Source organism: Pygoscelis adeliae, unplaced genomic scaffold (assembly GCF_000699105.1).
Source record: "Pygoscelis adeliae isolate BGI_AS28 unplaced genomic scaffold, ASM69910v1 Scaffold14, whole genome shotgun sequence".
Taxonomy (NCBI): domain Eukaryota; kingdom Metazoa; phylum Chordata; class Aves; order Sphenisciformes; family Spheniscidae; genus Pygoscelis; species Pygoscelis adeliae.
In genome coordinates, this window is record NW_008825109.1 from 13,587,766 (window position 1) to 13,603,169 (window position 15,404).

The 15,404-nt window shown below is 36.4% G+C and overlaps 1 protein-coding gene across 1 annotated transcript in view; it reads right to left on the reverse strand.

Moving 5' to 3' along the window:
- TMPRSS15 (transmembrane protease, serine 15) overlaps positions 1-15,404 on the reverse strand; it is a 132,361-nt gene that overhangs the window by 14,175 nt on the left and 102,782 nt on the right. Inside the window, exons 14-19 of the mRNA XM_009327894.1 lie at positions 14,259-14,400; positions 9,367-9,456; positions 7,938-8,058; positions 7,310-7,464; positions 4,105-4,215; positions 1,269-1,401 (exon numbers count right to left, since the gene is read on the reverse strand). Coding sequence (XP_009326169.1) covers positions 1,269-1,401; positions 4,105-4,215; positions 7,310-7,464; positions 7,938-8,058; positions 9,367-9,456; positions 14,259-14,400 — 752 coding nt within the window. The remainder of the gene's footprint in view (positions 1-1,268; positions 1,402-4,104; positions 4,216-7,309; positions 7,465-7,937; positions 8,059-9,366; positions 9,457-14,258; positions 14,401-15,404) is intronic.

Here is a 15,404-nt window from a genome sequence, read left to right on the forward strand (position 1 = left end):
TTAAAAGGTAATAGAAAGTACCATGGAAGACAAAGTTCACTGAAGCATATCAAATATAAAAATGTAAATTAAACCAATAGACCACAAAATGACTAGTGTCCAGAAGTTATAGAGGGAAAGGAGGCAAGGGAGGGAGAGAAAGAGTCAGAGAAAGAAGGCTACTGGCCACTGTAAAGGACAAGGTATTTGACTAGAAGAACATTTAGTCATAGTTTGTATGTTCTTATATGCATGCGTAAATGAGATAACCACATACATAAATTACAGTCAGGATTTGTGCGCGCAGGTATCTGATATTTATGTAAATGCAGTACCTACCCAACGGAAAAAAAGTAAAAAAAAACAAACCAGCATACATTCATCCAATGATTAAAAGTATTTTCAAATAACACTTTGATATTTTTCTAAGTCCTCCTAACTGTGATTTCTATAATTAATTTATCAGAAGGGCATTTGCAGGCATCCTACTTTGGTCAGAGACCAACATTATGAATTGCAAGCTTAGAATTTAATTTGATTATTGCTTGGATGAGTGACATTCCCTAAAAACCTCAGCACTGCAAGAAAGCTATTTATTATTCAGTGGATGGCAGTGAAGTTGCATACAGCGTAAGTAAGGCCAGAATTTAGGCCATGTATTTTACCATATATTACTTCTGCACTCAACCCTCCCCACCTTTTCCCTGGAAATTCTGCTGAACAGTGACTGAAGCCAAATCTATTTTTTCAGTCATATACTTCCCTCCTCCCTCCCCCCTCTAAGTGTACCTCAAGAGAAATAGTTTCCTCTCCCAACAGCTCAGGTCTAATGATAGGTATGAAATGTATTGGGAGCCCAATAGCAGAATACCCAAGTGATTATCTTGAATTTACTTGAAATGAACATTACTATGATAGCAGAACAGCCAAGGCTGCTGTTTGCTCCAGCTTTATTCTTGAGCCATCCTCATAAAAGTGAAGACGTAAATGATGACATGAAGTGATAAAAGACTAATACCACCACATCAGTCTCCCAATGTTCTCCAATATGTATCCTCATGCCTAATCTGCCATATTCAGTCATCAATCCTGTAATGAATGCCATCAAAAAAGGGTTTGCAACACTTACAAATTTCTTGACACACCAAGCACTTCATTTGCCACAGAAAAATACATTTTCCCTTTTTTTGGATGGTAAAGACACTAGTAAAATGATGAGGAAAACACCAATATACAGGTTCAACAAACCTGCAAACAAGTTACAAGGACAATGAATATTTTTCACTCACCCTAACCCCAGCCGCTGGCAAATACTGTCTGAAATCTGTTCATTCCAATCATCTGCACATGCCAGGTGCCACGTCTTCCCAATTCTGGCCTGTACCAGACCTTCGGTGCTTAAAGAACCATTAAGCAATCTCACTGTAGACCAAAATGGACAGAAGCATTTTAGATAGGTGGTAAACCACCCTCCCCCCCACCCTAAGCAAACAGAAATGTCATATACACAGATTTATTATTGCCAGCAAAGAACAAAAAAACATTAAAATACATTACAGTGGTAATAAACCCAGCATCTCCAGGATGTTGTGTTCCCACAGGAAGGTAATGTTATTGTTATCTCCTTCTGTATTTCTGCCACAGGAGAGTTTCATACACCGTATTTTGCAAATGTCTCATGAATAGACAATAAACAGTACATTTTCCATCAACTCTAACTGATGTTTTTTCTAAGCCAGCATTATGTAACTTCCAGATACTGTGTGAAGCTTTACCTACATGATGCTCAGTAACACTGATTGGAAATAAAGTTAAAACGAGAGCTGACAGAAAAGTTGTATTTTCCAGTTCCAATTGCTATGAGAATTTTCACTGTTTTCATTGCAGCTTTAGTTAAAACACACACACACACAAATAATAAAAGCTCCCTGAAAACAAATCTTTCTATCAAAACTTTTCCCAAAACAAAATACTCAGAACAAAAATTCAAAAACTCATTAAGCATTTGGTGAAAAATCTTATGCTATTGGCATAGTGACTAAGGAAGTTGGACCATGAGGTTTAAGAAGGTCAATATATCCGATATATGTCTCAGGAGCTACAGCTGCATTTCAGGCAGATGACAGTTATTGCCAGCATGAAGTAGGGAAAAACATACAATGCATTTGAAATTTACTGGTTGCCAAAATAATTTTTTTAAAAAATCTTAGTTGTCCAGAAAACCTTTTTCCACCAAAATATTTCCACAAAAAAAGTAAAGTGTACCCATTATAGTAAAAAAAAAATTAGATTTTTAGGACCCAGAGTGCATGAACGAAAGAAGTAATATACAGTGATTAATTAATGGTAAACCTTAGTCATGAGAAATTTTTGAGCAGTCTTGAAAAATCTCAGAATTGTTTGCAATGTGAGATTTCTCCACATTACTTTTGACACCTCTCCTCTCTTCTACTTGAACTATAATTCCTTTTCCTTTCTCCTCATCAGATCCATGTTCTCCAAATACATTGTTGGTAAGGAATAAGAGAGTCATTGAGCACTCAACAACTGCTTAATTCAAATGTCATATATTTTAGAATTCTGCAAAGGCAGAGGTATCCTATGCCTTTTCTTTGCAGTCCCTGGAAAGTTTCAGAAGTTGGAGTATTTGAAAATGACAGTTCGTCTAGTTCAAATTGCCACTTCTGATAAGAAATTTAAATTGGTTTCAGGAAAATGAGCAAGACTTTTGGACACTGAAAAGACTCAATGTGAGGATGTCTAATTGAATTTTCATTTTATTTTAAGGCTTAGATTGATTTAGCCAATGTTTGGATTAAATGGGTTTTTGGAAACAATTTTCCCAGTCCTTTAATGTGAGGTAATTTGTTATGAAGTAATAGACAATCTAGGGCAAAATAAATCTTTGGGAAAATGTACATCACGTTAATGTAGGTGATGGTTACCTTTTTCAGATCTTCTTTAGCAATGGCTGGAAAAAAACATTCAAGTCCTCTTTGCTTAAGAAGAAGCTGAAGTGAATCTTATTCTATGCATTTTAAAGGAAGAATATGTTTGCAACAAAATAGCTAACTGCGCTAATGCAGCGTGAATCCATGCCTTCAGACATACATATATATGTATACATATATTTATATATGCCATATGTATACATATATTTATATATGCCATATATATGAATATATATATACATACACATGTATGTAAAAGACATTGGTATCTATGAGAACTGTCAGCACACATCCAAGGACGTATCTGATCCACAGCAGTCCTCTTTAAAACAAAGGAAGATGGTGTTGTACTGAGCTTAAAAGCCTGCTTTTAACTCTTCCATTAGTGCTCCATAATAGATTGTCAGAACAGCACTTTGTCAGAAACAGCGATTTAATTTCTGTGCTGGGCCCAACATGATTTTCACATCAGTTTTACATTTAAATTATTGTTTAGAGAATGCTATTTCCATGTTATGTGAAATGAAGCCATATACTGTACACCTACATTTTGGAAAGAATCCTTTTACCAGAGGACTAAGCAATAGCAGCTGTTGGTCTCCTTGTTGTAGGAACGTGCACATCCACTATGAGCAATGGATGCTGCTTTTGCAGCTGTGCCATCCCTTCACCCTATGGCAATGCCTCCACAAGATGGAGTCCAGGCAGGCTGGAGCATGCCACGTGCTGCAGTTTGGCTTCACACCCATAAGACTATCTGGGAACTTCCATCAAGAAGACTCTTTTTCTCTACCCTACACTGCAGAATTTATACTGCTGTGAAACTCAAATTAATTACAGCAAAACTGATAGAACTTGGGAATACAAAATGGATACAGAAGGAAAGCAGGTGATGAGTTTTCATTTAATTTTTAGGCCATTATAAGCAGCCACAGTTTTAAGCACAGAACTTCCTACCTTTTCCAGAGATCTTCACCAGCTTACATACACTATCTCAGAAAAGTGACTTTGTTTTTTTGGCCCTGACAAACTCAGCGTGATACTGCTGTGTAAATTGGCACGGCCTGCATGCAGCTGCAGTAATTTACGCTAGCTGAGGTTTTGTGGCTATTTTCCTAGGTAATTCCCACCAAATATGCATGCATTCCTTCTCTTTGTACGAAGGAAACCTTACTGCACTTTGCTTCATCAGAGCCATCTTCACACTGAGGTAGGTTGTCACAAAGGTTATGCGATGGTATACAATCCCCACTACCACACTGATGCTCGTCGATTGCACAAGCCCCTGAAGGAAAACAGGAAAGGATAATTAATCCATAATTATGAGGAAAGTTGATGTTCACTGGAGATCATACAGTTCACCTGAAAGAAAAATTGAGTGGATAGTACACAGAAACTTGATTTCCTTTTTCCTTTCCTATCCATCTATTTTTCAAAATAAAGATTATTTTCAGATAAATAGAATCATAGAATCATAAAATAGTTTGGGTTGGAAGGGACCTTTAAAGGTCATCTAGTCCAACCCCCCTGCAATGAGCAGGGACACCTTCAACTAGATCAGGTGGCTCAGAGCCCCGTCCAACCTGACCTGGAACGTTTCCAGGGATGGGGCATCCACCACCTCTCTGGGCAACCTGTTCCAGTGCTTCACCACCCTCAGCGTAAAAAATTTCTTCCTTATATCTAGTCTGAATCTACCCTCTCTTAGTTTAAAATGATTACCCCTTGTCCTGTCGCAACAGACTCCGCTAAAAAGTTTGTCCCCATCTTTCTTATAAGCCCCCTTTAAGTACTGAAAGGCCGCAATAAGGTCTCCCCTGAGCCTTCTCCTCTCCAGGCTGAACAACCCCAACTCTCTCAGCCTTTCTTCATAAGAGAGGTGTTCCATCCCCCTGATAATTTTTTCGTGGCCCTCTTCTGGACCCACTCCAACAGGTCCATGTCTTTCTTATGCTGAGGCATCCAGAGCTGGACGCAGTACTCCATCCAGGTGGGGTCTCACCAGAGCAGAGCAGAGGGGCAGAATCACCTCCCTCGACCTGCTGGCCACGCTTCCTTGGATGCAGCCCAGGATACGATTGGCCTTCTGGGCTGCGAGCGCACATTGCTGGCTCATGTCCAGCTTTTCATCCACCAAAGCAGCTAATTAAGAATAAAATCTATGGTATTATACCTTGTAGTTTCTGCTATAGTTAGCATTGCTCAGTTACTAGTGTTATTCTGTTACGTGTAACAAACTTTGGAGGGATGAGAAAAGTCAAACCCTGATCAAATACTGTCAAAAGTGACTAACGATTTCAGGTTCCAGACGTTCAGCACTTTCACGAAAGTTTAGAGACCTTAAAGTATGTCAAGTCAAACATACAAGTAAAGAGGCATTGAAAGACAAGAGTCTCTTTTTGAAACCTGTCTGGGAGGAAAGGTGGAAGAGACAAAAGTAACAGAAATGAATGAGGAAAGCATTCACAAAAGTAGGATTAAGCTACTTCAGCATCAGTTATGTAACAAAAGCACATCAGATAGAGAGTAAATATAAAGTTATAATTCTTTCTATGGCCAAAGTGTATTTTTAATGGCACCATTTAATATATATTTACAGGAAATATACAGTCATAAACTTAAATTCTATTGAAAAATTATTTTCTTTATTTTACCTTCCTGGACTTACTGACTGAAACATTTAATTATCTAGAAGTCTTATTTAAGTCTAGATAATTGCTTTGCTTCTGAATTTTTAATATTAATATAAAATTATTCATTCATCAGTCAGTATGGCCTGTTGTACAATATGGAAGCAAAAGAATATGGTTTATAAAAGGCCTGAACCAGATTTTCACAAATTCAGTGGCCATAACTGATGCTAGATTTTCCATAGAACTTAGTTCTCACTTAGACAGGTTTTTTATTATATTGCATGCTGCCAAAAAGTATCTCTTTTCAAATTATGCTTCCTTTTCAAAAACTCAATATTTAATGGAAAAATAAAATGCAAAGGAAAATCTGCCTTTGTTGTAAAAATTTATTCACTGACAATCCTTTTATCCTTGGGCCTGCATGCTAATGATATTAGTCTCTGTCCTTTGGCTGCAAAGATCATGAATAAGCATAATTCTTTTGCAAATGGAACCTTTTTAATATATTTAACCAAAACTGGCAATGGACACTTTGAGAACTCTGCCTTGCTATGCTTAGTTTTTATTTTACAACAAAATATGGGCAAAGCTGGCTTAGCAAAGGTGCTGAACCAGCTAAAAAAAAAAGGCATAGTCTTGTTGGACTGAACAAATGTGATAGAGAAGGCAGAACAAGAAGCAGCAAAACGGTCATATGTCCATATAAACCTACCTTTCAGTCCTGCACAACGGGACTAAATGGAGTTGATTTTACAAAGATAAATCAATGGCTAAGATTTTTAAAAATATTATGAAAATTAGCATTATTATTACTGTTAATCTATAAAAAAGCTGCAGCTAGTTAAACATGCTGGGAGACACTTGCCTTTTATGATATTTAAAGTAAGAAAAAAAGTGTAGATTCTTGTTGACTTTCTGTCCATGCAAATGAATGGTACTTCACATATCTCTTAATACATACTGCTTTTTCTTTCTCTTTTTTCTGCTGTCAGACTTCCACAGAAGTAATACAAAGCCTCTAATTAATTCTGTCAAGATTTGGCCAAGAGTTAGTGTAAGTATTTGTCCTGGTAAGCATATTGCTGTTCCATGTACTTTAGCATTTGGCTCCATTTCTGGAGAGCTGATTGCTGAATTACTTAGATGAGTGACAAATCTAATTGCAGTCCTCAACAAAACCAGGAGTCTTTCAGAGGGGGACTGGCTGGGACCAGAAACACTGCTGTCCAAATATTTAAAAGACTAGCTCTTCCCAGATCCTTCATACACTAAGGACCAAATTTTTGAAGATGCAACAAGTACCATATTGCAAACATTAATCAGAGTTACCATATACATTTTTCTCTTCTAGTGGCTGTGATCGATAATAAATATTTTACAAATGCATTTAAGCACACATTAATGACACCCTCAAATGAGTCACAAAGTCATGTTCTTTTTGGGGGCTTGTATAGGGAGTAGTTCATATTTGCCCTCTTAACATTTGAATAGTTTTTGGTCAAAATACTGAGTCAGTTTTTCACATAATATCACACAGAGTTGCAGATGATACAGACATGGGTCCAATTACACTAAAGCAACAAAAATGTCACTTTTCATGCTAGAAAACATAAAGTACAGATGGGTAACCACTAGGCTTTTTCTCTTTAACTTTTTCATATTTCTGTTGATCAAGGGCTGAGAGTCACCTTCCACTCTCTACTTTTTCTCAAATGTATTTGACCAGTGGTATAACCTCTTAAATACGAGGGTTCACATGCTTACCTAGATGGTAGCCAGTAGTAAAGTTTGCAAGAAATCCCTTCTTTGTTGCAGATTTGTCCGTAAGGAGGATTACTGTCATCTGGTTTGTTGTAGAGAAGACATCTGGCAATGGGTCTTGTCCTGTATAGACAGCTATTCTCCAGGAGAACATGAATACCTTTAAGCTATTTTGTTCTTATGTATTTCAAAATGCTTTGGGTTCAAAAGCAAGTACTGCTACCACATGAATACAGTTATTCCCCTAAACCTCACTCCTATCAGACTGCAATGATCAAAGCTCAACCCCAAATTTGACACATCAGTATAGAAAAAAAAAGTTCGACTAAGAGATTATGCTTCTGTTTGTCCGCATACATGAGCAGTCTTATTTATGGAGAAGTTAATTTCATTTGGATTGCATAGAAAGCTGAGTGTGTGCAAACACTTGGGAAATGTGATGTCACATACAGTATGCTTTCTCAAGTTTTCCTCCTAATTTCTGAGACCCAAAAATGTGAAGAAATGTAGAATGAAATTAAGGAGAATTAATTTCCTTTATATTATACCCATCAGTTTGCTCCAGCTGTCTGATTACATTCATTTTAGTACCCAATGCTGTTACTTGCCCAACAGTAAGGAATTTGGTCCTCTGCCATCTCTGACTTCAACTACATCATGAATATTTTCCAGATCAAAAACCTGAAAATGAAGTTGAATGTTTTTCCCCTTTTCAGCATGTAAGTACCACACACCTAGAAAATAATAACACACACACAAAAATCACCTTTTCAGTTGTTACATTTACTGTGTCATTTTCACGTTGAAGGATTTTTGGGGAAAAAAAATCTCTGCTAAACTATTAAGAATCACCCAAGAGACTTAGAAGTCTAAATCTTATCTTTAAAAGCAACTTATGCTGTCAAGATCCAAAATTCAATTGACTCTCATTCTCTAAAACACTTTTGAAAACTGGATTTAGGCCCCTAGATATACACACGTGCATTTTTTACCACTCATGACAACTATGAGTTTCCCTAAAGCAGGAAAGATAATTCTTTTGTAACTGTGAAAATGTCACAGATAGTCTTGTGTCACTTTAGTCTTATTTGATAGTAAGATAATTTCTATAATCAGTCACAGAAGCCTGCCTTTCAAGTTAGATGTTGTTTTAGAGAAGTATTTGCTTCTGTTTAGCCTGTGCTTTATCATATTTAATCTATGTAAGTGTGGATACTATGGAAATCTTGTAAAGAAAGTAAAAAAAAACCCAAACAACTGTTTTTTAATCTGTTCATAGAATGAAAAGTATTTTCTCACTAGTAGGAATCTCATTTGGGAACTTGTGAAATTAATACCTGGAAATGAGAGCCATATCTCAAGTGGGACAGAAACACAAAATTACAACTCTTGTGATGAGCATCCCAACACAATTCTCCAGTTAAAGGTGAAGTAATAAATAATTAAAATTTCATTAAGAAGCAATGACAAAGTTCTCTTCCTTGCTTCATCCATCAACAGCACATAGTCGACCACCTTGAAACATTTTCACTTTTGCCAGCTGTAGCTTAATCTAAATCAATATCATAATACATCAGAATAATGATGTCTTTTCACTAGTATGTTAAGAAACATTCAATAAAGAGAGGTTCCCTTGTAAAATGCATACATATATTCTTTGCCCCTAGAAAAAGTTAACTATTTAACAGAAGAGATGATGATATTAACCTGGCAAATATATTGAGGTGTAATGGTAAAATGGGGACTTTCAGCAGCTTGTCTGTTGTTGCATTGACATAAAGATATTTGACATAATAGGCATGATGGAATTGGCCTGTCTGAACACATTCCAAGGGATTACGCTTGTCTTCATCACTTTTTAGTCAACTGGCACATGATTCCTTAGCTTCTGCTAAATGCCAAATAGACTTCAGTTAAAAGATCCCACTGTATATAGCTTAGATCTTTTTTGCTTGACAGCATCTGACTTGGGAAAGGAGATTTAGTGTTTCTACTTTTATATGGCTAAACTTTTCCTGAAGACTTGGAGAAGAATAACTTACAAAAAGCTCGATTAGGGTAATTGTTTGGAAAGTTTTCAGAGCTGAATGTACTGTTTGGCTCCCAGAGTTCAGCTGGCCCTCCACAGTCAGCTGAAAAAGAAAACATTTCAAAAACATAATTAACCTATTGTCTTACTTTTGCAATATGTTGTAACAAAGATAATTTGGAAGAAGTAATTTTATTAAGAGGATATTCAAGCTAACTTCATCACCGTAAGGGTTCAGTCACGGTGCCATTGGTATAAAGCTTGAACAACGAGCTGTGAGAAGCCAACACTCTGGTAAGGACACAGAGCATTGAGGAAACAAGGTGTGTAAGAAATTCACTGTCCTTATTAGTTACAGTGTCTAAGTCAGACCTGCTGACATATACAATCGATGCCATAGTGTTACCTACAGCTATAGTTCATATATTACTGTTTGTGAAGTGCTAGTGCCCAGGTGCACAACTGTATTCATGATGGTGCTATGAGAAGTCTTCCCCATGTAGTTAGGGGAAGGACACAGTCTGCCCTTCATTTGGTGATTATTGGTCTGCAAGCTGTGCACATGACAGAAAATATGGAGAAAAGAATGTGATACAGTCAACTGCATAATTTACTAGTACATTAATACAAAAGCTAGGAAATGTCAGAGAGGAAAGCCCCCCCCAATATAACCTATTTATCCATTTAGCTTGTATGCCTTGCTTATTATCCGATTGATCTTCTTGCAGCATTAGCAGAGATACTCAAGTATAAAGCCCATTTTGTCATCTAGCAAATAAACTTTATAGCAAAAAAACCCTTACACTGTTATTTTGATTTCATCAGGACCCTAAAAACTTTTACAGTTAAGCCTTGCAAATGGTAAAAGTAGCCAACTGCTTTTTCCTTGAAACAACTGCTCCAAAAAGAAAGGTCTTTATCATAAACATGTATATGCACTTATATATAAAAATGAATAAAATTTATTTAAAAGCAAATATTGTAGATATGTATATACACACATACACGCACTCACACGCATAGACATAGCTAGCTGTACTTTATATATTCAATATTCTCTTTCATTTTATAGTTTTAGATGGTGGTTTATATCCAAAATATGTCAGCTTCATATTCCAAATCTTTACTTCATATTGAGAAATGTTATTTATTTTCATTTCAGTTGTACTATCAGAATGAACTTGGGTGTTTTCCCACTTCTGCTGTTCGCAATTACTTTATTCAAAAATAAGCAGTGCTCCTCCACCTACTTGAGGAAATAGAAGGCAGAAGAAACCTACCTTTTTTATTTTGCTCTGTTGTTGTTGTTTTCTTTGAATTAAAATTGATTTTTTTAACTTTCAGACTTCAGCTAAACTTTAACACTCCCCCACCCCACCCCTTATGGCTTAAATTTTGTGTTTCATTATGTCTGTCAGTATCGCATAGTCTGAGCCACTTGGTTGGGGACTGCATAATCTACAAGTCCTACTGAGTTTGCCCATTGAATCCCACTGGGAGGAAGCTCTACTAAGTACAAGAAAGATTTGAACTTTCTCATGACAGCCATCTTATAGAACTTTCTATTTCACCAAATCACTCCTGGCAAGAAAAGCTGAACTCTCTGAAAGCAAAAGGCACTGCTAACAATCACACACTTACTAACAAGTATATTATGTTTCAGCCCTACGGCTCACAACGAGGACTGCTTTCTGTAAATGCTATTAACAACAAATAAAGATTACACTGGCTTTTTTTATGGAACATTACTGCACGTACAAACAGACACACAACTATTGTAAAGCTGCATGAAGAATATATCATCCTTAGCAAGTATCATCTGATGATATGAGCAGAGCAAACCCAGCTTTCTTAATAGCAGAACAGGGGCAACTTATGATGAAATCTGATCTGGTGTTGACTACATGTAAGACACATTAGTAATGATCTTCTTTCTCTTGCATGGAAAAATGATAGAAGTAATTGATTTTACTCATGTCTGGAAAAAATGTTTTAAAAGTTTCCAGTGATCTTTAAACACAAATTTATATGGAGTTATTCGTATAGCTGTCACTCGTTAGAGAACCAAAGAGCAATCAGCACCAATAATCTTGGTCCTTTCATTGAGCGTAACAGACGATTTTCTCAACACTGTAGAAAATGATGTATGACCTATTCATGAAAAAATTCCTCTGTGCTTTGGCCAAAACTTTAATTTATATTGACATACACATCTAAAGTGTGGAATCTACACTGTAATTTCCACACTGTTGTTTGTGTTAAAAGACAGGTTGTAAATGAATATGAAGATGAAAGCAATCTTTGTTTTAGATGAAAGTGTAGGCTGACAGTCTTGTGTAAAAGACAAAAGCAAATCCAGCTTCCCTATCCCACCACCAAAATATTTTTTTGACTTTTCAATGAGCTTTTGTGGCACTGTGAATGATGCCAGTGCCTCTTACTGAAGCTCTAAGCCTAGCAAAAGAAATTGGCTCAGCTCAAATTCTTTCATCTCTTGTTTATAGACATGACATTTCTAGTGAAACCATTAGTGTTAGTAAGCTTGCACCACACCCATCAAAGTAATTTCATACGTCTTTGAAGATGATTGATAACATTCACTTTTTTTCCAGCAGGTTACAGATAGCATATACGTAGCATGTCTCAACAAAGTTATGCAAACAAGTTAGTTTTTCCCCAGCAACAGCTTAGCCTGTGCTTTTGTATCATATTGAAGGACAGTATGGATCCTCTCTAATCTGTTTCATAAGGAGTTATATGCCACATGACCACTTCCTTTTTTTTTAATATTAAAACTTTATCACCATATTTTGGGTAGACATCTATAATTTGAATGACATTTCTTTGGTGTTTTGACAGCAGCACTCAGCTACTATTTACCACAGGGTCATTCTACCACTAATCATTAGACTGATGCTAACTTGTGAGGTGTGTTTACCCACAGCACCTGAAAGATGGCTGGAGGTGGCAGACATCAGCACCTCTCCACAGTATTACTTTAATGAAAACTGCAATCAAATTCCAAAACTCACTTTGGTAAATTATGACTGAAATTACTAGTGTTATTAAAATTTAATTTTGCTGACAGAGACATCTTGTTGAACTTTACCTCCCTGTGGCTCAGGATGGAGCTCTAAAACTGCATTTTGCTCTTATATTTAGAAGGTTTTGTTTTCTTACCTGTCCTGATGCAGTAGATTTAGAGGTGATAGATTTGATAGAATGACAATATTAGTACACAGTGCTTCAACATGAATACAATGCAAACAGTACCTATTATTTTTATTTTAGACCATTTTTATTTACTATATGCTGTCAAGAGAGCAACTAGCTGTGCTTTGTAAGTGACAGTAAATCTAATAGGAGGCAGTCCTGGAACATACTCACTGTTCGTCTTAATGATTTGAAACCACCTGTGAATAGGTCTTTTGTAGAAATCTCTTTTTTTCCAAAAAGTTCATGCCTCTCTCACAATAAATTACAAAGCCCTATCAGATATTTCAATGATTTTTGCCACAAGGTCTATTCATATTTGTACCAGTTTTTGCTTTGAATGTGCATGGACCTGGTTAACGTCATATGTAATCTTTCTTCATTGTTTTATATACATTTTCCAGCATTATAATGATGGCTACAGGTATTTTTTCATATTTTTCTCAGTGAGATTCTTCTAACTAGCTCTGTGAAACTGGAATGTTTTGAGGAAGCTTAAATCTCTGTGCTTTCCTCTAAAAGACTCTGCAATATGATGGGTCTGGATCAAGCTGTACAACCTGTCTGGAGAAGTGCATATGCACTATAGGTAGAGACATTTCATGTTTCATTAACTTCTACTTGACTTGGAGAAGATGGCAAAAATGTGCAAACAAAACCAATCCTCCTCCAGTTTCCCAGTGAACTTGGGATTCAGAAGAGGTGCCGAGAAGATAGTGAGATGAAATGAGATGAGGCCATATCAAGCAGGAAAAAAGCCCCATCCATTATTACTAGAGCAAGCACCTATTCATCACTCCTGCCTTACCACAAGGAGTAGAGTTAGCAAAGGCAAAATTGAAGAAATCAGGTTTAGGTTTTGACACATTCCATAATTTATGCAAATATTGAAACCTCTCATTAGATCAGGAAGTGGAAAGAGTCCTTTGATTGGTTTTTTTGTCCACTCATTTCCTCCAAAACTAGAACTTCTAACTGTCCTTCTGTTCTTTCTGTTATTTAAATTTTTTTCCAAAGCAAATATTACTTTCTTTTTCTTTTTTAATATAATCAGATATGGTAGGAATAACAATACAGCCAAATGCATATTGGAAAGAACTCATTCATTGTGAGCCTCGTTCCAGATAATACCTCCATTTTGGGTATTAGACACTCAGGTAGATTGTGCTCCATTCTTAAACCATTCTGTCACTATTACAGATTCATTCCCCCAAATATGGGAGTTTTCAGTGTGCATGTGTTCTCAGAGCTTGGTGCATTTTTACTATTGAGACCTCTAGTGATATTATTATGTGACCTTGCTCGTTCTCTTATTCCCCTGCTACATTGTTTATGATTTCAAATATAGAGGTTGTAATCTTCCTTCTCTTTCTTCTTCCTTCCCTTTCAGTGGCTTCCTGGAAGCTTTACTAATTAAAGCTTTTAGAGACAAATTCTGAATTCTTTAATTATCCTCCACTCTTCAAGTTTTGGAAGATACTGCACTGATAGCTTAAGCTGTGAATCTACCAGTTCTGTTGCTATCAATGGAGCCACGGGCAGGGAACCTGATGCCTAGTATGTTATCCTGAAGATAATTTTCTAATACCAAAGAGAGATTTTTATAAAACTAAAGGTTGAAAACTCTGAATCATTCGTACACAAATACAGTAATAGGAAATGGCAATCAACTGTAATTTAGTGTTTACTTACTAGGAACTGAAGGGACAGTAGTAACAGTTGGAATCACAGTTGGCTCTACGTAAATACTTTCATTACACTTTCCCTTTGTCAGGCCAATGTCATCCAAGGCAATATCACTGGGACCACGCTTTTTAAAGGCGTCAAAAATAACCTGAAGTTCATGAAAAATAATTAGAGTTTTATAATTTAATGAAAAATTTTCAGCTTCCTATGCTGAACCATTCTGTCTTCTTTCTTGAATGCTCTTATTTCCACTGTAATATACAGTGGTGCTACACTCAGAGAAGGGCATCAGGGAAGAGACAGGGTTCCTTGCAAAACAAAACAGCACTATGCAAACCAAGTGGATCATTCTAAGGAATGCAGGAACTTCTTTGTATAAATGACGAACATGATTTAAAACTATGAAATAACTTTACTTTTTATATATAATACATGGAATGTTTGAAACACAAATTCTGTATCACTCATCAGTCCAAACTTCTCCTGATCTAATGGCATATCTCCATGAAAAATTGAAATTAGTCTCATTTGTTTGTTATTGTGCTTAAATATTCACATATTTAAAGTACTCCTGTTACGAAGGAATTTGTGCTGGTGAAACACATCTAGGCATAGCACTCTTCGTGAGATCATAAAACACACATTTGCTGGAAATCTGATGCAGCCAGGTCACAGATGCATTTACTTCCTCAGATGGTAAATGCATCTTTCTGGCAGTGCTTTTGCATCAATCAAAACTACTATAGCAGGACAAGCCATCCCAAACACCTACAAAAAGAAATTGCTTTCAATAGAGAGTTGCTGAAGGAATTGTCTAGCATAAGTCTCCTCCTTTTGTTTACAGGTAAGTCAGGTTGGTTGTTAACCATGTGGCACCACCTACATTTCTGTCTGGAACACACTTTCAGTGAATTATTCTGTAATTAATTAGTGAAAATACTGCTTCAGAATCTGAAGTTACTTAATTTAAATCTTCTTATAGCTAAGTGCTTCGTATCACACTCACTGTCGAGATTTTAAACTCCACATCAGATTTTGATAGGCTTTGAACACCCTTGTTTTGTGGAAAGCTCTCTTTCATGATAACATTGATTGTCTCATGACAATGTTAAGTTTTTCTGTTTTCTACAATAATAATACTTTAAATTCCAG